Raw genomic sequence first — 25,874 nt, forward strand, 5'->3', positions numbered from 1 at the left:
ACAAAGGACTCAAATATCTTAGATCTGGTATTCACCAACATGGGGGACCATCTCACCACCCCTCACTGTACTGCCCTCCCTGCTGAGATCTGACCACAAATCAAATCTCGTTAGAAGTAACTATAACACCAGACCCCTTCTGGCAGCAATTAGACTAAAAATCTTCTCCAATACCAATTACAACCTCTTACAAGAACACATTAATAGCTTCATAGCCCCTCCCGCAGAGGTTGAATGGCTACCTATGTTGGATTATACACCAATGTTTTACACGAACATCTGTACAATTGTATGGACTCTGCTGTACTTGACAGGACCAAAGGACGATCTTCAAGAAAGAACAGACCTGCCTGGTGGACATCTGCCATTAACAGGCTGTACAATAAAGAGAAAGATATTGCTGTCTAAGAGTAAGAAGGAACGGACTCAAAACTGGAAACACTCCCTCCTCAATGTAAACAAGCAAATAAGTCTCCTTGTGAAGTCCTCCAAAGCTATCTACAAATCAAATTAGCTTCCACAACTAAGGACAACCATAAGGCGTTCTTTAATTACATCTACAACCTCAAAGGAAATTCCCAGATTTGAGTTGAACTTGTAATTAATGGTACTACAGATACAGAACCTGTGGATATAGCAAACCTATTGGCTGACAGGTTCAGTGAAAACTTCACCCCCTTGTAGCTGCCACACATAAAACAAACATCCCCACCAAGTGTCCACCACCTAGTATCTCTAAGGAACAGGACTTAAAGCGCCCTCTCCATGGCCAAAAACACAGCCTCTATGGGGCCAGATAACATCCCAGGCTGTGTTCTACATGGGTTAAAACAGGAATTAGCAACATGACTGGCTACTCTTTTCAATCATAGCCTAAGCACCAGCTTCATCCCAGAAATATGGAAAACAGTTACCATGGACCCTGCGAACTATAGACCCATTAGCTTGACCAGACTTACCTGTAAGGCTATGGAATGAATCATCATGGAACTCATCAAAAAAAAATATAGGAAATCCCCAAACTCTTGATACCACACATTTTGGCTTTGTCAAGGGAAGATCATGCCTGTTAAACTTGGTGGACCTCTTCAAGACAGTCACCAAAGCCCTAGATGAGGGCGAATCTGTGCATAAGGCCTACCTTTACTTAGCTAAGGCCCCTGCCACAATCTCCCACTCAGACATCATTGATCAACCCATATATTATCAGATGGGTTGTAAACTGGCTCACTGACAGAATGCATACAGTCAAAATAGGGGATTCCACCTCCTCCAACAGACCCGTAACCGGCAGTGTTTCATAGGGATCAGCTCTGGGACCCTACTGCTCGGAATCTACTTCACTGAAGTCCATGCAAAAACTAAATGTCTGTGGCTCACAAATGTTGCTGATGACTGCAAACTGGAAGCAGTGATCGAGTCCCCTAATGATGTCAACATCCTACAAGAGTGACACAGACTAATGACTGGTGCCAAAGTCGTGATCTTAAACTAAATGCAAAAAAATGCATTATCATCCCCTTCGGCAAGGGAGATGCTCCTGCAAGCTACCACATTAATACCAATACCTTAAGCACCTATTCAGTGATGAGAGACCTGGGCACAGGTTGACAGCAACCTTAAGTTTGATCACCGTATCTCCACAGTGGTAAGAAGGGTATTTTATGTTACTCATAAGTAAGGGCATTGCCTCCAGAAAAAAAGAGGTTATAACCCCCTATACTCTTCCCTCATCAGACCAATAACAGAGTACAATGCTCCCTTTGGTATGTACCTTTCCACAATTGGAGAAACCAGAAAGGTTCTTCACAAAGCAAATTCAGGGTTTCCAGCATGTGTCATATGTGGACAGACTGAAATCACTGTCACTTTACTCTGTGTCATACAGACTACTCCGAGGCAACCTGTGCCTTGCATATAAGGCAATCTCTGACTATGCTTTAATGGGAATGCTGCACATATGAAATTCAAATGGTACACGGGTCACACACTCTAAGGACCTTAAGCTAGTACGCAACATCAACCGAACCTGCTGAATGGATAGATTTGTCTCCCAGAGGTTGCCTCACCTTTGAAACAGACTTCCAATTCATGTTAAACAGAGCCCCTCATTGACCCTATTTAAGCGCACTTTGGACAACAGGATGGTTATAGGAAATTCACCTCTGGGGGTTCCACCTGTGTCCCTCTTGGACAGGGGCAACAGATGTTCATTTCAGTGTCTGCTTTAAATGGACACTCTTGGGAACAATTGTTGAACTCAGCTTGTAAGGGCCCTAGGGCCATTAGCCTAGTAACCTCCTGTGATCCTATGATAAATAGGTCTAATATTGTGGGGAAAAGAGTACTATTATTGGTACTGCAAGGTGAGAAGACATAGCCTGCCCAATGCACCAATATTCTAATACTCAACTCATCAGTAAGTGGTACTGCAGTAACTCAGAACATACACTTAGAGGGCAATTACACTACAGCCCCATTGTTTAGCAGATACTGACATTAACTGGGATCATGCACTGTAACGGTATAAGAAACCATTAAAAAATGCAGCACCTGACAAGAAAAGGGTGACCTGGTTCCCCTTCTATTTTCCTACTTTCTTTATTACAGTATTAATCTGACACATCTTTGCAATCACATCTCTAATATGGTATTCAGTATAACTGTGCTGACCCCACACTTGCTTAAACAGCATCATGGCCCACTTCCAAACATATGGCAATGCTCCCTTCTTCTCAAGCGTACTTAACCTCAACTACTGCATCTCTGTTGCACATTTTCCTCATGTACACATCTGAAACTTTTTTTCCTTTTTATTTCTTTTTTCCAAGGTAAACACAAAGTTTCAAACACCTAACTTAAGAATTCCAAAACAGATTTCAGTCATGTTAGTTACATTTTTCTTGGAATATTGTCTCAAGGAAGGCAAAAAAATAAGTTATGTACCTACCATAACATTCCATGTTAGTTGTCCTTCATCTCGTCTTCCTTCTTGCTGGATGGGTTGACTCGGCCACTTACTATAGCTCGAGAGCTCTTTACTGGCTCAAGGCTACCCCTTATCCCAGAATGCCCAGCGTCAGCTACCCAGATCTCGTTTGAGATAGCTCACACTAGACATAATCACAGAAGATAATCCATTAACAAACCTGGATATACAGTAAATTGTCACGGTTTGCTTGGGAAGCAACTAATAAAACAAATTAGCCAGTGAAACCATTGAGAAACTCCTCTCAATCCTCAAGGAAGGGGGAAGGAGGAAGGGACGCAAGAAGGAAGGTGAGATGAAGGACAACTAACATGGAACATTATGGTAGGTACATAACTTCTTTATGTTAAGTTGTCCAATCTCACCTTCGTTCTTGCTGGATGGGACAGCGTCCCTAGCACCTTAATCCTGGCTGGCACATTGGAACAGACTCTTCAGAACCATGGAACCAAAGGAAGCCCTGCCCCGGGAGACCACATATACTTTGTAATGAGAAATGAATGTATGAGGATCTGCCCAAGTAGCTGCTGCACAAATTGAATCTATGGGCAATCTAGATTGAAACGCTACTGAAGTAGCTATTGACCTGGTTGAATGATCTTTGGGTTTTGCTAGAAGATTTTTTTGTCACAAATGTTAAGTATGGGCAATGATGTCTAATAACTATTTTGACAAGGTTACTTTAGAAACTGGAAGGCCTTGTTTGTTGTTAGCAAATGAAAGGAACAACTGATCTGATTTTCTCATCTCTTTAGTTCTATGGAGATAGAAATACAGTTGTCTATGCACATCCAGTTGGTGTAATCTGTATTCTGTCTTGTTGGAATGATTAGGGAAAAAGACAGGAAGTTCAATGGATTGATTCAAATTGTGTTCTGAACAAACGTTAGGTAGAAAAGATGGATTGGTTCTCAGAGAAACTCTGTCTTTGTGAAAAACTAGGTATGATGGGTGAACACACAGTGCACAAAGTTCTGAAACACGTTTGGCAGACGTAATAGCAACTAGGAAGAGAGTTTTCCAAGAGAGAAATTTCAAGGAACATAATGCTGCTGGTTCAAAGGGTGGCAGTATCAAGGAGGCCAGAACCAAATTGAGATCCCAAGGTGGAAGGGGCTTTTTCACTGGGGGTCTAAGTAGAGATGTACCTCTTATGAAGGCCTTACAGAGTTTGAGACACATTATGCTCTAGTTAGAAACTCCAATGTGAAAATTTGAAATGGCAGCTAGTTGTACTCTGATGGTAGCAGCAGCTGCACCTGAATGAAACAGTTCTGCTAAGAAATCCAAAATCTCATGTACAGGAGCTGTAAAAGGATCTAAATTCCTGGATTCTACCCATTAAGAGAATATTTTCCATTTGCTAGCATAGACTTTTCTTGTAGTTGTCTTATGGGAGGAAACAATAATATCACGCGCTGCTGGGGAAATATTAGGGAGCCTGGCTAGGTTTGGAAGTGGAGTAACCAAGCTGTGAGCTTGAGAGATTGGAGGGATTGGTGTAGCCCACCTGACTGATGAATCAAGAGGCCCGGTACTGGGTCCAGAATCCAAGGCTGGGCTAGAAGGTGGGGGTGAAGGAACGGAAATCAAATCTGTCGACGCCAATAGGGGGCAATGAGGATCATCTTGCAACCCAACGATTTTGCTTTCTGAATTACTTTTGGAATTACTTTTGGAATTAGGGGAAAGGGGGAAATGCATAAAGGAGTCCCTGAGGCCAATCGTGGACTAGAGCATCCCTGGGTGTCTGACCTGGAGGAGGAACAAGGGAGAAGTAGCTGCCGCATTTGTTGTTGAGGGGACAGGCAAAGAGATCGCAGCAAGGCTGGCCCCATTTGCAGAAAATAAGATCATCATTTTCCTGTTTCAGAGACCACTCATAAGGCATGAGGATAGCCCTGCTGAGCCTATCTGCTATTACGTTGGATGTCCCAGGGATATGCGTTGCTGTCAGAAAACGTTGGGAGGAAATTGCCCACTGCCACAGTCTGAGGGCCTCTCGGCACAAGGGTAAGACCTGGTTCTGCCCTGTTTGTCGATGTACCAAACCACTGACATATTGTCCATCTGTACTGCAATAGTCCTGGCCGGGAGAGAGTCTTGAAGAGCTTGCAACACTCGGAGTACCGCTCTCATCTCCAGGACATTGATGTGCAAGTGGTACTCATGAGGTTGCCAAGTACCTTGGACTGCCTTCCCTAGATAATGCCCCCCCCAATCAGGGAAGCGTCTGTGGTCACTGTGGCAACCGGATGGGATTCCATGAAAGGTCTGCCCTGAGTAACTAGTGGGGAGACCATCCACCAGGAAAGGTGTCTTTTGCAAGATTCCGTAATTAGCATCATATGAGACATGAGTAATTCCTGGAAGGACCATTGTGTGAAAAGAAGCCACTGAAGGATTCTCATGTGAAAGCGTGCTAAGGGAACTAGAAAAATGGCTGTTGCCACGGACCCTAGAGCTTGAAGAACATATTTGACTTGAATTCTTTTGCTCCTCAGGAGAAGTGACACCTGTTGTCGAATAATGCAAACTCTTTCCTGAGGCAATTTTACAATCATTTTTCTTGTGTCTAGCTCTGCTCCTATGTATGTAACAGATTGACAGGGCAACAAGGCAGATTTTTCGAAGTTTATTGTGATGCCTAGTTGAGCACAGGATGTGACGGTGTAATCTAGTGCCTCTAGAAGTTGTTGCCTGGTGGTAGCAGTGAGGAGCCAGTCGTCCAGATAAGGAAACACCAGGAATCCTAGACGTCTTAGGTGAGCCGTAACTACTGCCATGTATTTGGCGAACACCCTGGGGGCTGTGGTAAGAACAAAGGGCAGAGCTCTGAATTGGTAATGACTGGCCCCCTAGCCGGAAGCGTAGAGCTCTCCTGGACCATCTGTCCTTTTTTATATGATAGTACACGTCCTGAAGATCTATAGAGCACATCGAATTGTCCTGACCCACAAAGGGGAGAATGGACTGCAGTGTTACCATCTGGAACTTTTCTTTTTGTACAGATTTGTTTAACCTGCTGAGATCTAGAATTGGTCTCCAGTCCCCTGTCTTTATGGGCACTAAAAAGAATCTTGGGTAAGTTCTGGATCCTACTTGGTCTGCGGGGACTTCCTGGATGGCTCTTTTTTCTAGCAGTCTTGAAACTTCTGTGACTGCCTGATCCCTTAGATTGGGTGGAACATCTGGGATGGATTTTTTTGAAACAAGAGGGGGTTGATGGAAGGGAATCTTGAAACCTCTGGATATAATAGACAGTACCCATTTGTCTTTTGTAATATTTTGCCAGGTGACTGGGTACAATGAAAGCCTTCCCCTGACTGCCTCCAGAGTTGAGCAGTCGGGCATCCCTTCAGGGATGTTGATAGGGTTTGGAAAAGAACGTATCTCTGTCACCCTGATTTTGTGGACCCCCTCTGCCATGAAGGCGGCTTCTGACATTGTTATTATTTCCCCCTCTGCCCCTGGGGGAAAATTCACCACGTGCATCAGGCAAGGATCCCTGGGATTTTCAAAACCACATCTTTCCACCCTTCTGACCCTTTGGGTATGGTCTGGTAGGAGTGGAAAAATGGACTCTGACATCAGAGAGCATCTTGCCTTCCTGCTGGCACCTGGTAAGCGTGTCTTTCCCCTGAGGCCCAAAGAGAGAGGAGCCATCAAAGGGGGTATTGGTGAAGAACGCTCTGAAAGGTTCCGCAAACTGACACAGCCGCAGCCAAGAATGTCTCCTAAGAGCCACTCCTGTTCCTGCAGCTCTGCTCACTCCATCGGCTGCATATGAAATAAGTCTCATGGAGGCGTTAACTACTGAATTTAGAGTCGCCAGCTGGGTAGCTACCTTGGCTGAAGCTCCCTCAGCTGTGGGATCTTGTAGGGTATCTCTCCAAGCTCTTTTAGGAGATCCCTCTGAAGCCTAGTAAAATGGGAAAGATAGTTCAGGGACCTAAGAGAGAAGGTCGCTGATGAAAACATTTGCTTCCCATATCTGTCCATCGTATTCTTTATTCGGTGGATGGACAGATGAGGAGGTTTCAGCTAACTCTCTCTTTGTGGATTCTGTTACCACCATGGCATCAACTGGGACACCTTTAGCTAAGAATTGTCTTGGAGAGCTGTGATAAATTTATTGGGGTGCCCTAGGGACAGGTTCCATGGAATCTGGAGCTGAGCAAGCCTTTCGAGACACTACAGACATGAGTGGATCAAAAAGTGGAGACACCCAGGAGGTGGAAGGTCGGGAACCAAATGCATCCACGTATACAGACTTGTCCTCAGAGGGGGCTAATTAAGTCCAGCTACGCCTCTGCCTGAGAATCTCGAGGATGTCTGAAAAGGAAACATCTCCAGAGGGGGACCTTGGGGACCCCTCTGATTCATCCAGGTCTGTATCTGAGGTGACAGACTCAGGGGAGTCTTGGTGCTTCCTCTTGCATTTTTTCTTCCGGAAAGCCTGCTCAGAATGCTCTGGGGAGGTTTCGGAAGAAGAGGGTTTACCCAATGGGGTGTCCTGGGGCATAGGTTCCCTACGCTTTGGGGCTGGAGGTGGAGCAGAGGTTGTCACAGGCACCGAGGGGGATAGAGTCGATGGAACCGATAGTGGGGCCATCTGTGGGGACAGCACTCTCCACATGACCTCGAAGGTGTCACGGTCTCAACACAAAAAGGGCTCTGGCTCCAAAGAGACAAGAATCCCACTCTGCGCTGAGGGCTATGGCTCCGAGGCCGATGTGGGAACCGAGCTCAACTGAGCCGACGCTCCGAGAGGAAGAGCAGGGTCAGAAAGGGTCCGATGCCACTTCCCCCCTCGGAGCCGAAGAGAGAGCTTCGGCGCCCAGATACCTCGATGGGAGGAATTGGAGCAAACATCAGAGCCAAAGAGGATGTCTTCGGAGCTGAAGGAACCACTATCGGAGTGTCCATGGACTCTGGCTCCGAACTAAGCATAGTCGGAGGAGGAATCAAAATCGAAGTGGATGGAGTCGAAGCCTGTTGAGGCGAGCTCAAAAGCATTTTAGCAAGGGCCTGTGACTTCAGCAACCTACTGACCACTCTCTCCACATCCTGATCTGATAACCTCGAGGATCGAGTAGAGTGAGAAGATGAGGGATGACTGGCTTTGCTTTGAAGTAAAGGTGATTGTGGCACCGAGCGAATCGGCTCCAATAAAGGGGACCTAGCTCGTTTGTGGCTCCGAGATGGCTCCTAAGTAACAGTTGGAGCCGACGAAGGAGTAGTCTTGTCGGTGCCAGACGGCACCAACACACTTGGTTTATCAAGCTCACAGGTCGGTTCCGAACATGGAGCTGACGGCTTGACTGGTTTCAAAGATTTCAGTGGCTGAGATGCTTTAGCCGGAGAATCCTGTTTTAACAATCCACAGAGGATTAGCTTGTTTTTCCGCTCCTGCAGGACCCTTGGACTAAAGGCATGACAAACAGAGAAAGAGTCCTGCAGGTGCAGAGCCCCCAAGCAGTAAACACAACTAGTGTGCCCATCTGGCAGAGACATCTTCTGACAGCATGAGTCACACTTTTTAAAACCTGAGGTTTTAACTTCCTTAGACATTTTGAAGTACCAAAAAGACACACTACAACAGTAAACTAAAAATAATATTAATAAAGACCTTAAAGGAGAGTCTCTAACTTAAACTGCTGTCCTTAAAGGGGTGGAGGGGAAGAATTCTCTAAGTTAAATGAATTCAGGGAATAAAAGAAGGCCTAGCGACTAAGGGGCGATGGCCAACACAGCACAAAAAAACACCACAAGGACGAGATAAGGGGTTTACAATTAAAGAAACTTACAAACTACTATAAGAGAGAAAAAATATATAAATTTTTCAAGCAAATTATTTGAATTTAAATAGAGAAAAAAAGTCATACTAAGCCTGAGCCAGTACTGACGCAAAATCGTAGCTAAAGAGGCAAACGAGATCTGGGTAGCTGACGCTGGGCATTCTGGGATAAGGGGTAGCCTCGAGCCAGTAAAGAGCTCTCGAGCTATAGTAAGTGGTTGAGTCGAAGCCAAGGATCAGCTCCGAACCCATCCAGCAAGAACGAAGGCGAGACTGGAGAACTTAACATCAATTATTACAAGGGGTAAGTGCACCACCGGCAACATACACAGAGGCACTGTTGTCTCTCACTTCATATACACTCAGTATCCAACTTGCCATACCTATTACACCCAAATGTAACACATGGCTTAATTATCCTTAGAATGTCAGGAGCTATAATCACATGTCATTTGAGAAGATTACTATTATAAAAACACAGAAGACAGAGAACATTAATGATTCCTTCTTCACATGTTTCTGTCCTAAAGTTGAAGAAAAACTAGTTAATATGATTTCTCACCTCATGTTCCTCCTTTGGGGTCTAGAGCCAGCATGGAAAATGCAAAATATATACAACAAAACATATTTTAACATCACATCATGGCCTATAGCAGCTCAGATGAAGATGCACTGACCTTTTCCACAGGAAGCAGAACACTGGGTAGAACCAACTCTTTTCCAGAAAAACTCCTGCTGATGTGGGGGGAGCTGAATTGGAGGTTCAAGCTGAGGAGGGATGCGGACATTTCTTTGGAGAGTACCATGCGACCTTCCTGACTGGGCTGCTCGTGACACTGGGTTGGGGTTTCTAACATTAGGCACACGCTCCTGCAAACGAGGTGGGGCCTGTAATGACTCAGTCGACTGGGCTGGTGGCAGAGAATCTAAAAAAAAAAAAAAAAAAAAAAAAGACATTTCTGATTTCCACTTTTTTAACACTGGGAACTGTCAAACGTAATACAACCTTATATTTTTACAATATTTTTTAACACCGGGAACTGTCAAACTTAATACAACCTTATAGTTTTACAGTACATACATTTTCATGCAAAATTACAGCTAAAAGCAAGCACTTAATTTATTCCACACTATGATTTATCTTGCACATCTATTAGAGATATAAAGACTGGATACATGCACATACACACACACACAGTTGACAGTAGGGTACTCGTTGAACAGGAGTAACATCTGCCTGTGAATTCAAGTCAGCTTAACAGCTGTGATACTGCAAGTGAACAAAAACAAATCACAAGCAACTCTGAGAGAATAAACATTTCTTACACTACCACCTGATGACCATTTCATTTTGTGAGAAATTAAACATTACAAATGTTTACTTCTAAGAAAAAATGTAAAAGAATTTGACTAATGTTTCTCTCCTAACTCTTTGATCTAAGAATGAAAGAAGGCTACATGATTACATTACAAGCATTTTGTGGCTGACTCTCATAAGTGAATCACAGTGCATTTATTGGAAAAAAAGGCAATGTCGCCCTACACCCCTGCTACACATATAAACTACCACTGAGACTATTACCTCAAGGAAAAGAAAACTCCCCAAGACATTTTAATTTCAATTTTTAAAGCAAAAACTCGAGATTCAGACTGTATTATAGTGTTGCTCTACATGCTAAATACTCATCAAGCATTGATGCTTTAACTATACTGTGTTGCACAGTCATTAAAACTTATATACTTTTCCTTTCATTTTTGAAAAGGGTCTTTGAACTAGTGTACTGACTAGTTTAAAACATGTAAAAATAAAATAAATTAATTTACTTAATTTACTAACTTTGCCTTTCGAGTATTTTTTTCTATTTCAAGTACATCATTTAACTTTTATGCAAAAGTTTTGTAAGCATCCTGAAAAGCATGCTGTTACACAGCAACTGAGTGAGAAAGTGCAAAATTCCCGGCAGTGATATTATGACTGTTACAGTAAATCAGCTCATTTTAAGCAAACCATATTTGGGGAGATATAGCCCCACACTGATTTACCATACTAAAAAGAATAAAGGAGAGATACTTACTAAATTGCTGTCTTGGGCCAAGATGAACATGTGCTGGATTATCAGGCTTCACAGTTGGAAGAAAGAATTCATAAGTGATCCCAGGATTTTTCTCCTGAAATATCATCTGAAAAACAAATAATTATATTATTTCCATAACATCTGTGCACACCATGGATGACAGAAAACAAAACATCAGGTGTTCATGAACAAAACAAACTCCTCTCTTGATTTTCTGTGGCGCAGAATCAGGACAGCTATGATGAACTGGTTATGATTCTTACCACATTCTCCACATTAAATTCTCCTTTTTAGAATACTGATGAAGAAACTTCTATCCTAAACAAAGCACATTTAAGTATATTTTTATAATGTACTCTTTCTGTAACACACAAGCAGTAAGAAGTGAAATTTATCTAATACCTAGTTGTATACAGGACAACTAGTTTTCAGTGACAAGCATTGTCCACATAGTTCCAAACTGAATACTCCTGACAGTGATTGATATTCTCATTCCAACTCTCTAATCAATAAAAAAGGGTCTGTTGCCATGGATATGAACTTTCCTACTGTCTCTGTTACCGGCTTGGTGGATATGGACATCCTGAGGCAATGTAGAACTTGCCTAATGTTTACTGACAATCAGTTAATTCTCAAACAAACTGATATGGTATGTGAGAGATGTATTTATACAATGTCACTGGAGGCAAAGCTCTCACATAAAAGTACTCCTAATGTCAATAATGTTGTCAGTAGTATACACGCTGCACCCATCACGCACAATTCAAAGCAGACATATCGACCCACATATGCTAAGGCACTTACATGTAACCTTCCTAAACCACAAAAGGCCTCCTAGATGAAGTACACATAACAAATACCCTCGGCAGCCCCCAATGTGCTCTTTCAAAACAACACCCACATTAACACATACAGCTACATCTCATGGAGCCTCTACCTCTAAGCCCATAAGGCAAGCCACCAATCCAACATTCTAGTCATTGGAGACTCCCTTGTGAGACACAATGATGTCCCTCTCACCAGACTGAGTAAGGAGAAAGTTAGTCAGTTGCTTATCACGGGTTAGAATCCACCACATTACACATGCACTCAGACCACAATTACCAATATGACTCAGTCATAGTCCATGTCGGAGTAAATGACCCGAGACGTACCTCCCTAGACTATATTAAGAGAGACATCATGGAGCTCTTGGAATATTAGTCTCAGGCTGGTATAAGCCTAGAATCGAGCAGCATTTTACCTTCTCCAAGGATGATGACACAATACAAACAAAAGATGACTGACTTTAATAATTGGCTTAGTTTCTGTTGTCATTCTAAGGGGGTGCAATATTTGTCAGCATGTAAGGAGATGGTCAACAGACCATGCTGCTTTGCCAGGGATGGTCTGCACCTCTCCCCTCTATGCTTTCAAATAATACCTAAAACACTGTCTTCCCCAGCAGTGTCTTTTTTAGGCAATGCCAAACTGAAAGTCCTTCCAACACAGCAAATCAAAACCAAGAAAACCTAAAGGTATTATTGCTCATTATTAGAAGTCTAAACAAAAAACTTCACTCCCTAGACGCTCTCTTTACCCTAGAGAGTGCAGACATCTGTGCAGTCAGTGAGACATGGTTTAAAACCATGGAGAATACACCAACAGTGCAAGCTTATAATGCCTTCCACACATTTAGGCCACCTACTTCACAGGCGGGGACTAAAGGTAGAGGTGTCTCTATATACATAAAAGATATATATTCTTCAAGGCTGGTTAGACAGGATAATGCACTTGAGCTGCTCCATGTTCAAATCACCATAGGTAAAATACAATACCACTTCCTTGCAAGCTATAGGTCCTCCTCTATGACTCAGGAAACCCATACCATGTATTTAAACTTATTAGAAATACTAACCATCCAACCCAACACCAAATTCATGGGTGACTTTAATTACCTCACTATTAACTGGGAATCCTATACGACACCAAACGTACATGCACAGAGATTCCTGGATTTTGTAAAGACAAACTCCCTGGACCAGATAGTCAATACACCAACCATGGGTGCAACCATACTGGATCTGATCCTCACTAATATGGGAGACTGATGCACACCCCCTACTGTAATGCCTTCCCTGATAAGACCAGACCACAAAATGGTCTCCTTTGAAGTAAAAATAAAAACTGGACCCCCAGCTAAACCTGGAATATTCAGGAACTATTCTAAGGCTAACATCCTGCTATCAAGTGAGAACCTGGCAAAATTTTAAGCCCCCCATAAACCCTGAAAACACTGCTGCCTATACAGAACTGTTTACAGAAACCCTGTACATGCATGTTAATAGCCGCATAGTGGCACCAGGAAGAAGTACAGAACAAACTCAAAAGACAAGCCACCCTGGTGGACTCACAAAATCAATAGGAAGTTAACAGGAGGAAGAAAATCATGTAAAACACTAGGAGGTACAGCACCCAACAGGATACAAGCACTCTCATTAAACTAAACAAACAACTCAGAGGACAAACAAAGTCTACCAAAGCCAAATCTGTGGTAAGTTTGGCCCCCAGGCCAAGGACAACCACAAAGGATTCTTTAGCTATGTCCACAACCTCAAAGGCAATACACAATGTAAATGAAGCCACCTATACTGAGCCAGAAGATATAGCAAACCTCATGACTGATAAATTCAGCTCCAACTTTACCCCTCTCTCCCCCTCAACCTTCCCTCAAGAAATATCATCAAATATAACTCTCCCTACTATCACAAGGGAACAGGTCCTTAATGCTCTCTCTAAGACCAAGAACACTGCATCAATGGGCCCAGACAATATCCCAGGATGCCTTCTAAATGCATAAAACATGACCTATCAGGGCCTCTGGAATTACTATTTTACTATAGCCCCCAAACAGGCTTTGTGCCTCATGAATGAAGAAAGGCTAATGTCATCCTTCTACACAAAGATGGGCCGTCTACACACCCTGGAAACTACAGACCCATAAGTCTCACTAGTCTTATATGCAAAGCCATGTAAAGAATTATCATGGAGAGGATCAACAGAGAAACAGTAAACTTCCAGACACTGGACCCAACCCAGTTTGGTTTTGTCAAGGGCAGATCATGCCTACTCAACCTGGTGGACTTCTTTGAGAAGGTCACCAAAGCAATGGATGAGGGCAAAAATGTTCACACTGCCTACCTTGACCTGGCCAAGGCATTTGGCACAATATCCAACTCGGGCATTGTTGACAAAAGCAAGAGGTTAGGTACAAATCCATATGTCATGCGAGGGATAGCCAACTGGCTCACAGACAGGACCCAGGAAGTTAGAATTGGGGAGTTCACCTCCACAAAGAGGCTGGTCACAAGTGGAGTCCCTCAGGGATCAGTCCTTGCACAACTCCTTTCTGACATTTACTTGTCAGAAGTCAAGGCCAATGTCAGTGGTCTCTGGCTGACTAAATATGTAGATGACTGCAAATTAGGAGCTGTCACTGAATAGCACACTGACACAAATGTTCTGCAGGAGGGATTGACACAAGACAAACAACTGGTGTCAGAGCCATGGACTAAAACTAAATGCCAAGAAATGCATAATAGTATCCTTTGGAAAGTCATCCATCCCTGGTAACTATCATACTGACAACACATCCCTTAAAGATGACCCAGTAGTCAGGGACTTAGGGACAAACACAGATAGTAATCTAGACTTTAACCATCATGTGACTAAAGTCGTGAGGAAATCATTCAATGTTGCTCAACTTATAAACAAAGGTATGGCATCCAAGTCCAAGGAAGTCATTGTTCCACAGTACTTGGCATTCATCACATTTGGTATGTACCTAACCAGGCATATCCAACAACTGGAATGTCCACAGAGGTCCTCACTAAAAGAATACAGGGTGTAAGTAAAATGTCCTGTGCAGACTGCCTCAAAGCCCTATCCCTGTATTCTGTCTCCTACAGACTTTTGAAGGGAGATTTATGCCTGGCATACAAGGCATTGTCAGACCCCACTCTGATGGACCTCCTGCAAATCTACAAAACAAACAGCACCAGAATTAGCCATTATAAAGACTTAAACCTTGCCTGTAATACAAATAGGACCTGCTGGAGAGATAGGTATGTATCCCAGTGGCTACCCCGTCTATGGAACAGGCTCACCATCCGCGTGAATCAGAGTTTCTCCCTAATCCAATTCAAGTGCTACCTGGACAATTGGATGGGAAACCAGACATTCATCCCTGGTTTAGAACTATGTCTCTAATGGACACAGGTATCCTGTAAATGGTTCATCTCCCAGGTCCATGGTTACACTTACCAAGGGTATCAGAACTTGTCAGAGATTTGGGATGCATGGCTAGGCTTAAAAAGGCCCTTGAGGTCATTAGCCTAGTAAACACCCAAGAACATATAAGTGTAGTTCTACATATTTAAATCAACCAATGGTTATAAATAACAGGTATGTTCTTGTTTATTAATTGATCTAGCAAAGGTTCCTCCTTGATTGGCATTACATTAAGTATTCTCATTTTTTCAGAAAGACTTCAGAGATTTCTGTTTGTCTGGCAGATGGCAACCATAATGTAACACTCCAGTTATGTATGCGCTTGTCTGCAATGCCCACCTGTTTGACCCCAAGCCATCAACAACAACACCTTTCTGCAAATAAAAAAAAAAATCAGATTTGACTCCATATTAATAAACAAGCAGCATAAGAATACATCCTTGCCCAGATTCCAGAAAACCTCAAAAACAGGTGCTAGTGGGAGGAATACTCATATCAATAGGGCAGTGGGAATGTATTCCTGACATATCAATGAGGGACTTCCAGTCAGAGCCAGATCCAGCGCAAGGTGACCCAGATAGCTGCCTAGGATCCAGTGCTGTCTGGAAGGCCTGGCCTTTCAACATTAATTTAAAAAAAAAAAGTCCAAACCTCTTAAAATATACCAATTTTCCACTTGGTATGCAAAAGCTCCAGTCTCTCTCATTGGCAAATGCTTTGAGCCAAAGAAATTGGAACTGGATTTAGGATGCAGAGCAAATGAGAGGCTTCCTGTAACTGGCAAGTGATTTTTTTTTTTAAACTCCTGCAGTAAGCAAAATGGAAAGCAGGATGGTGTGCTGCCTCATAATGAATTAAGCAGAGCAGTCTCATATTGAACTGAGCACAACAGAGAATGAATATGAGAAATGGCTAGATCTTCATATTTTTTTTGCTTTGCAGTGCAAATGGGCATCAACAAGTGGACCTTTCTGAAATATTAGGAGGAACACACACTTGAAGTGAGCTAAATGGTGAACAGGAGAGTCAGTACAATAGAAGTACTGTGTGTGTGTGTGTGTGTGTGTGTGTGTGTGTGTGTGTGTGTGTGTATGTCTACTGCTCCAGTATGAGAGCACTGTCTACTTAAGTGACTTGTTCAGAGATACACAGACTCAAACCCTGTTCCTTGTCTACTACAGCAAGAGACGCAGTCCTCCACACCAACTGCCAGACCTCCACTCACTTCTTCTCTTTTCTTTGTTAAATTACTGAGGATTACAGTCAGCCAATGTCATTCACTAGAGTTTCATAGATTTATGGTTCACAAAATACATATTGATGCAAAATCTTTTGTTCTGTTAACTTTTTAAGTGATTTACAGAAGTCTGCTCTTGTGTCTGTCTCCAGTTTTGTAGAACATCTCTACGCTTGCCTTATATTTATGTCCTGTCCTTGAGCATGTCACTTAACCAGACAGTACTTTGGGGTAATTGGAAATATAGGCTAGGCTTATGGTGTAAGGGAAGGAAATTGTAGTAAATAGGATCATCTTATGAGTTGTGTTCGCTGGATGTGATCTTTAGTTTCCTTGTCCTGTTGAATGTTGACAGTGTATTAATGACTTAGCTTTGAATAAACTGAAAGCTTGAAGTCTATGAGTTTAACACTGACAGACTGATGAATACATTTTAATTTAGCAGGCACACAGGTGTGAAATTGTTTGGTATGTAACAGTTTGTCTAGCAGTTAGTGCGGATGAGTAAGGTTATGTAGTACATGGATTGATTCCCTCAGCCTTCATTTGTCTTCTATGTGACTTTGCCAAGTTATTTCACCAGACACAGTGCTGGCCTGTTCCAGAAATGGGACACTTCTGTCCAGTGGGCTGTCCCAGGCTGCTAGCAAATGTGTTCACATTTGTTCTTTGAATTCTTGCACACTTCACATAGACACTAATTAGTACTTCACTATGTGCTATTTGAGTATGAATCTCAGCATATCTCTAGTAGTTTAATCGGTTACTTCACTAAATGTGCATTTCAGAGACAGACCTGTTTACTGTTTCTCTCGCCAAGTCTGTATTCCATGTGAAAGTGCTTTGTTTTGTTTAGAAAACAGGTGCCAATGTTTTTCTGTAAACTTTGAAATAAAAATTTTAAATGAAATCCATATCTCCATGATAACTGCAAAAATAAGGGAAAAATGAAAGCCCCTTCAAAAAAAAGTATGTTTTATGCAGTAGCACTTCTGATTTCAGTAAGACTTGCAGGTTCTTGAACAAAAGCTCCTGCAGCATTTCTTTAATCATTTTCCTTTATTCACTGTCCAAAAGAATGGATTAATTCATGAACAGGTCTGGATTACATAATATAATCTAAACATGTTGAATTTTAGTAATACATTTTCAGTACTTTTCACTACAACCTCCAACAACAGCAAAGGGGCTGACATTTGTCAGGTCATATACTCTGCATTACTGTAGTGATGATCAGAACTGTATGTAGTTGTTGCATACTACTATGACATAGTTATCTGCATACTGGACTGCAAAAGATTTCTGCATCATATTAAAACTGTTACTCTAGCAGTTAGCAGAGAAGACTACAGTTTTGCCTTGTTAATGAGGTGCTTCCTGAGGGAAGAGTGCATGGACTGAATCTTTCCACATTAATTTACCTACTTCTGTGATACTGAGCAAGTCACTTAACCAAACAGTCCTTTACAGCAATTAGGAGTTTGGGCAAGGTTCCTTAATGGTCTCCAGGACTGCATAACTAGTAACCAAAGCTCTCAATTATTCTATTTTCAGGCCTGATTTAGGATGTCTTTATTTTTGGAGGTATGCCCCTACTTTCAGGCTTGCTTTACCCATTCACACCATTTTCTGAATCTCCCTCATCATACGTGATTTCTGACGCTATGTAGTACATAGAAAACCACACTATATGACAAACACAGTAGTGGCAATGATAACTTAAAGAAAGAGAAGACACATCTTACACTCTTTTTCTGAAGCAAAAACAAATAACCTTCTATGGTAGAATTTTGTGATACAGTTCATTAAGTCTACAGATTTTCCCGGTCTCTTTGATAATGTGCTTTGTGCTTAACATTTTCCATCATTTTAGTCACGCTCTCTTTTTTGCATGTGTGCATTTGAGTAGTATCCCACAATTCAACTAGACTCTGTAGAAGTAACTTGGGTTTCCCCTTTAAAGTGACAATTTGTCTAGTGGGCTTATGTGGTAAGCAGGTAAAAATAAATAAATAAAATGAAAAAAAAAAACTGAAGTTCTGAGATATGATGCCCAAAGGTGGTAGTAAAAATTAACATTTTCCAAGAAATTAACTACAGTGTTGCCAAGCTAGCTGGCTTAAAGTTAGCTGAGCAAGTGTATCTATCTTGAAGTTAAGAGGCCTGGGATTAGGAGAGGTTGATGACTTCCTCAAAGTTGAAAGACAATGCAGCAATCATTTAAGAAACTGCCTGTGCAGCAGGTGCAGGGCAATAGGTATGATGCCCACAAGGATATGATGCATAGAAATGGCTGACATATGCACAATGGCTGAATAATAACCGAGATCTTGAACTCACATTTACCTGTGACAGGTCAGAATAACCACCTGATGACTAAACAACTAGAGTAGTACCAATTACCTGGCTGCTAAAATTAAGAACCCCTTCCGCTTGGCAGGCATAGGCCTGATAAGGTTAAGGCTTCCCAGCAGCCACAGTCATTAAAACAACCTCTCCCCCCGGCAAGTCCAGTGGAATAAGGAAAAGAGTATCAGAAGCTAGGGCCACAAGTGGAGCCAGTTGCCTTCACAGCTTTAGGGACCAAGAATGTTTTCTGTACTACTAGTGCCTTAAAGCCTGAGCTTGCATCAATCCTCAACACCAAGGAGTGGCAAAAGTACTTTTTGATCTATCTTATCTGAACTTTGTTTATTTATGTCAAAATAACCACAGTAACACACCGTGAAGAGTAAATGTGGTATTGCTCAAGTATAAAAAACAAACAGTCACCAAAATCAGTAGCAAAGCAATCCACAAAAGTACAGTTTTGTACCTACCATAAATGTAGATGTTCGAAGATCCACATTGCTGCAGTCCTAACACTTCGGTAGTCCGCTGTCCCAGTCGGCCCGAATACCAAAGTATATGGCTGACGTCGGTCAAGGCGCATTAGTCTGACGTCAGGACGTCAGGGTACAAATGCGCATGACCGACGTCATATCCTCAGTCTTTTCTTGCCCCAGATGTCAGAAGACCCTAAAAAGATAAGGCTAAAACCAAAAAACACCACACACTCCTGCACCAAATATATATACAATATATACAAATTTACAAGAGTATAACCTCACCCACACAACCACCCCTAAACACAGAGGGAAGGAGGGGGTAAATTGGACTGCAGCAATGTGGATCTTGAACATCTACATTTATGGTAGGTACAAAACTGTACTATGTTCTTCATACCACATTGCTGCAGTCCTAACACTTGGGTAGAATCCCAAAGCAGAGGTAAGGGAGGCTGGCAAATCATAAGGAAGCAGGAGCTGACAACATGCCCTGCAAAATAGCCGTGGCAAAACCAGCCCTAGATTTAGAGTAGAGAGGAAGGTGGTAATGCTTAGAGAAAGTATGCACTGAACTCCAAGTAGCTGCCTCCAAAATATCCTTAGTTGCCACCCCTTAGAAATGCTGTAGAAGTGGCAGTAGCCCTAGTGGAATGAGGCCTAATCCCAGCTGGAATCTCCTTGCCATGATGGGAATAACAAAATGCAATGCAAAACCCAATCCACTTAGAAATAGTTTGTTTTGACACAGGCTTGCCCTGAGAACTCAAAGCAAAAGAAACAAACAACTGCTGAGACTGCCTAAAATCCTTAGTCCTGCTTAAATAATAACGCAACTGCCTGTGTACATCTAAAGTGTGCAAAATCTTTTCCCCTTATTTTGGGGATCTGCATAAAAGGTAGGCAAATGAATAGTTTGGTTTAAAGCCACACTAGAAACCACTTTAGGCATAAAGGAAGGATTAGTACGTAAAGATACCCTATCCTTATGAAAAATCAGGAAAGGCTCAACCGCCATAAGGGCCTGCAATTCAGACACCCTTCTTGCAGATGTAATGGCTAACAAAAAGCAGTCTTCCATGACAAATATTTCAATTCAGCAGTAGCTGCAGGCTCAAAAGGTTGTAGAGTGAGTTTCTCCAACACAAAATTGAGGTCCCAAGCAGGAGTAGGAGCTCTACGTGGGGGTCTTATATTCTTTGCCCTCTAAGAAATTGCTTGAACAAAGGATGAGAAAACAATGGTGGGTCACAATCATAGTGAGCTGAAATTGCTGCAGCATGAATCTTAATGGAAGAGAAAGACAAACCTTTGTCCAATAACTCAGTAAGATATTGAAGAGCCACACTCAAATTCGGCTCAGAAACATCCAAATCCTTTGCTGCACACCAAAATAAAAATCTCTTCCATTTTCCTGCATACACTTTCCTTGTACTAGGTCTTCTGGCTTCCATAATCACATTCAAAACTTGTTGAGGAAGCTGAGACCTGCTATGGCTCAAAACAGAATATGCCAAGCTGTTAGATGAAGAGAGTGAAGCTTGACATTGAGCAGATGCCCGTCCTTCTGAGAAAATAGGTGTGGAATCAAAGGTAAGGGCCATGGAGGCTTCCTTACCAGACTCCTCAGCAATGGGTACCAGTGCTGCCGAGGCCAATCCGGAGCTATTAAAATCATCCTTGGCTTGTCTTGTCTGACCTTTAGAAGTACCTTTGGGAGGAGAGGCAGAGGTGGAAAGGCATACACATGAAGATTTTTCCAACTGAAAGAAAGAGCATCCACTTTCCAGGCTGTGTGATGAAACCTTTTCGTGCAAAACTTTGGCAGCTGGTGGTTTAGTGGAGAAGCGAACAGATCTATGTCTGGAGTTCCCCATGACACTGTCAATGTCTGAAATACATGAAGATCCAGTTTCCACTCGTGGGGATCCATGATTTGCCTGCTTAACACATCTGCTAAGGAGTTCTGTGCTCCTGGCAGAAACCTTGCTTGAAGATTCAGCTGCAAGCTTAACACAGTCTCCCACAAAATCATTGCTTTCCTGCATAGAGGATAAGAATGTGTTCCCCCTTGTTTGTTGATGTACCACATGACAGTTGTGTTGTCTGTTAGAATCAACACCTGCCCTGGAAGAAGTAAATCCTTGAAAGCCAGTAATGCAAACTGGACTGCTAACATCTCCTTCATGTTGATATGTAGATGCTGCAGTCTGGCAGGCCACTTGTCTTGTATCCACTTTCCATTCAGATGAGCTCCCCAAGCTGTGTCTGAGGCATCTGTCGTTAGAATCTGACTCGCCTCTGGCTGGGTCACAGAGAGTCCCTTGTTTAGGTGACATTCCTGAGCCCACCACAAAAATTCCTTTTGAATGCAAGGTATTATTTGAATGACAGTGTCCAAATCCTGGCAGTGCTGTGTCCATACATTTTTGAGATACCATTGTAGCTTCCTCATATGCAGTTTGGCATTGGGAAGTACCAGAATACAAGATGCCATGAACCCTAAGGCTTGAAGGACTGTCCTTGCAGTCAGCCCGGACTGATGAGATAGTTGATGGAAGTAAAGAGAAAGATTCTTTGTTTGTCCGGGGTTAAAAAGGCCATCTGGGTTGCTGTATTCAGTCTCACACCCAGAAAGCACATGTCTTGACAGGGTACTAGACTGGACTTTATTTTGTTCACAGAATACCCTAGGCATCTTAGCACTGCTATCACATATTCCAAATGCTGAAGAAGCACGTCCCTTCCTTGAGCCAGAATCAGGCAATCGTCCAAATAAGGATAGATTTGTATTCCTTTTAGCCTGAAGAAAGCTATCACTGGAGCCAGAACCTCTGTGAATACTCTGGGCGCAGTAGATAAGCCAAAGGGCAATGCAGAGAACTGATAATGAGAATTCCCAGCTCGAAAACGCAGATACTTCCTGCAAATTAGTCTGATAGGAACATGAAGGTAAGCTTCCTTGAGATCCAAAGTTACCATCCAGTGATCTTTGCCCAGCAGAGGTAAAAGCTGTTGTAACGTCAACATTTTGAACTTGGGAATGTCCAGATAAGTGTTGAGGATAGACAGATCCAAAATTGGTCTCCACGTGTTCCCCTTTTTGGTACTAGGAACAGGCGAGAATAAAATCCTAGGCCCCTTTCTGGCACAGGAACCGGCTGAATGGCCCCTATTTGGAGCAACAGAGAAATTTGCTTGTGAGCCTCTTTCCTTTGTTGAGGAGGAATGTCTGGCATGCCTTTGAAAGGAGGCAAGGTATGGAAATAAAACCTGTAACCGTGGTGAATGATATCCAATACCCATCTGTCTTGGGTAATTAAACTCCAGTTTTCTTTGAAAAGTGCCAACCTTCCTCCCAAAGGTGCTGCCAGCCGAGAAGATTCTGGCAGCTGAAAAGGCAGGTCATTGTGTCTGTTTACGAAAGGACTGACCCCTGCCCTCACCAGAAGACTGAGCAGGTGAACTCCTGTTCTAGGCCTAAAAGAACCTTGAGCTCTGCCTCTACCACGCCTAGACCTACCCCTAGACTGGGAATCATAAGCAGGATATGTCCACCCCTTGGTAGGCCAATTTCTACTAAACTTGGAGGCTGAACCTGCAAAAAATCTTTAACAGTCTGCATAGACTTAGCCTTGTCTTCCATTTTCTTTAGAACTGCTTCCACAGGTGAACCAAACAACACATCAGATTGTAAAGGAGCATCTAAAATCCTTGTTTTCACATGCTCAGCTAAATTCTGATCCCTCAACCAGGCGTGCCTCGAAGAACCGAACCAGTGGCAGCCACCCTCAAGAGGCCTGCACAGCATCAAAACCACATTGCAAAGAATGCTTACCCACCTGCTCAGAAACATGAACTAAATCCTGCAACTCTTTACACTCAATACCTTCCGCCAAAGCATCTACCTTAGACTTTAATTGTGAAAGGAGATAATTTTGGTATTTCAACATGTGAAACTGGCAATTCAAAGCTCTCATGGCCAAAGTGGAAGAAGTATACACTTTCTTTCCCCATCTATCCAAAGCCCTAGCCTCTTTATCTGGAGGAACAGGATTTTTAACAACAGAAGCCTTAACACCTTTAGGCCCCTGTGAAACAGTTTCTGGGTCTGCCCTAGGACTCTTAAAAGATACTTATGAACTTCAGGCACCCTATAATATCTATCCGGTTTAACTGGAGCAGGAGGCAAAGAGTCAGGGTTCAGAGAAGCCTCTGCAAAAACATCCTCTACCACATCTAGAACAGGAGGTATAGCTAAAGGCCTATGCTGGGGTAGAAACAAAAATCCCTAAGCCTTTTCCTGGAATCAGAGAAATCCTGACCTTCCCATTTAAAATGCTCCCTCATGGAATGAAGAGTCTCTGAAAATGAAAAATCCTCAGGAGGAGAAGCAGAAGGAGTAGAATCATCTACATCAGAATCAGAGTAAGGGGAATACTCCTGCAAGTCTTCAGCCGAAGACTCAGAAGCATCCGAACACTGCTCAAAACTCCCAAGCTCAGGTTCCACCCTAGGCCTCTTATCAGGAGGGGGCATAGAACCTCTAATCATTGTAATCAAATCTTCTGCCATCTTAAGCATATGCTTCTTAGGTACAGACCCTGAAGAACTAGGGGTAACTCCTGAAACAAAACCTGGCCTGCCCCTGGGAGAAGCCTTGGAAACAGCAGGGGAGGGCCTAACCACCTTAGGAAGGGAGGGAAGAACAGCTACCTGAGAAGCCCCTTCCGCCTGGCCTACCTCCTGAGAGGTCACATCTTGCAGTAATAAAGTCTCTCCCTGGGATTCCAAAGAAATTTCTGGCTGAACCCCTGGCTCCACCGAGCCTCTAAAGAACCGACGTCCGGGACGGACGGTTCTTCCAGCCTAGGCTTTGCTGTTTTGTCCTTGCGCTTTTGAGCGGGCGCCGGAGCATCCGACGGCATTTTATAATTACACCGCTTCCCAAAACTAACCTGGCACAATCTAATCTTCTCTTTATAGTGCGTTTGTTAAATCTAGCACAAGAGCGACAGCCAACAACGTCGTGCTCAGGCCCTAGGCAAGGTATACACAAGGTATGGTAATCCCTATGAGGTATCTGTTTCCCACAAGAAATACAGTTATTCACTTTTTCTGACATCCGGTAAAATACTGAGGCAAGAAAAAACCAAAATAATCCCCAACGGGGTACTTAGCCAATTTGGATTCGGTCTGAAACTCCGACTTCGGAAAATCTCAGAACGCCAACCTGCACTTGCAAAACTGCTTCTGCATCGGACCATGCGGCAAAAAAGACTGAGGATATGACGTCGGTCATGCGCATTTGTACCCTGACGTCCTGACATCAGACTAATGCGCCTTGACCGACGTCAGCCATATACTTTGGTATTCGGGCCGACTGGGACAGCGGACTACCCAAGTGTTAGGACTGCAGCAATGTGGTATGAAGAACATCCATGGAATTCATGTAACAACTCCACCATGAAAAATATAAAATCCTGCAACCTGCGGGTCGTTTTACGTTGGTAAAACAGACAGGCCACTCAAGGGTAGAATTAGGGAGCATGTTCACAATATTAGAATTAAAACCACTACCAGCGCCCTATCTAAATGCTATGGCCCAGGGTGATGACCACACTTTCAGATTTTTGGTGGTAGATCTGGTTAAGCCTACAGTCAGAGAAGGAGACATACGTAACTTGACAGAGAGTAAAGAAATCAAGTGGATTTTAAGGCTTAGAGCAGACCGTGGAATGGGTCTAAATGAGAGGGCTTCCATTAATTCCATGTTAAAATCTAGGAAGTTAATTACGAAGTACCTCTGAAATTATATTAATGTATTTCATAGCCTCTATGTGCATGTTTAATTGTTTTCACACACACACACACACACACATATATATATATATATATATATATATATATATATATATATATATATATTTACATACCTACAGTTTTATATCCAGTTTTTATGTTATTTAAGTGTGTGTTATAATGTTGAAGGTTGCACTGTCACTTTAAATTAGTGGATTGCTACTGTTTAATATGAACTGATTGGTTCATTAAGACTATGTTGCAGACCAGTATCTGCTTGATGGGCTGAAGAAGCTCCTATGTGAAAGCGCTTACCTATTGTGAAATAAAAGGATTTTACATTTTTCATAGTGGATTTGTTACATGAATTCCATGGTTTATGGATTGCTCTGCTACTGATTTTGGTGATTACTTATTTATGTATTTACTTATTTGCAATGAAAAATGGATTCAGCTCATACAGCAAAAAATATATGAGCATCTCCAATACCACAGGAGTAGGGAAAGTTTACCATTAGCTCCCCCTTACATTGTTGCACTGAGTAGAACAAGATAAGAACTACATCCTCTCAGGGGCTAACAGGTATATTCTCTGGAATTCTCCACTTCTGGACAACCTTCACATGGCAAAATCTCTGAATTCCATAAGAAGAATGAAGATCAAACACACAGTATCTGCTAGCTAATTCACTTCCCCAGGGATATGAACCACTAAGAAAAGAATTTCCTCTGTGGCATTAACAGTTAATATACAAAAGTTCAGAAGTCCATGCTCCCTTTAAGTCATGGATTCAATTCCAACGTGGTATCACTGACAATTTATTTAACTGGGGTTGGGAGCTGGCATGATGGTTAAGGTGTTTACCTCACAGACAAA

At 42.6% G+C, this 25,874-nt stretch overlaps 1 protein-coding gene across 1 annotated transcript in view; it reads right to left on the bottom strand.

Annotated features, from left to right (window-relative positions):
• LOC122808922 (thrombospondin type-1 domain-containing protein 4-like) overlaps window positions 1-25,874 on the bottom strand; it is a 2,399,573-nt gene that overhangs the window by 503,879 nt on the left and 1,869,820 nt on the right. Inside the window, exons 10-11 of the mRNA XM_044080057.1 lie at window positions 10,865-10,970; window positions 9,467-9,715 (exon numbers count right to left, since the gene is read on the bottom strand). Coding sequence (XP_043935992.1) covers window positions 9,467-9,715; window positions 10,865-10,970 — 355 coding nt within the window. The remainder of the gene's footprint in view (window positions 1-9,466; window positions 9,716-10,864; window positions 10,971-25,874) is intronic.

Source organism: Protopterus annectens, chromosome 8.part0 (genome assembly GCF_019279795.1).
Source record: "Protopterus annectens isolate FY-2018-M chromosome 8.part0, PAN1.0, whole genome shotgun sequence".
Classification (NCBI taxonomy): domain Eukaryota; kingdom Metazoa; phylum Chordata; order Ceratodontiformes; family Protopteridae; genus Protopterus; species Protopterus annectens.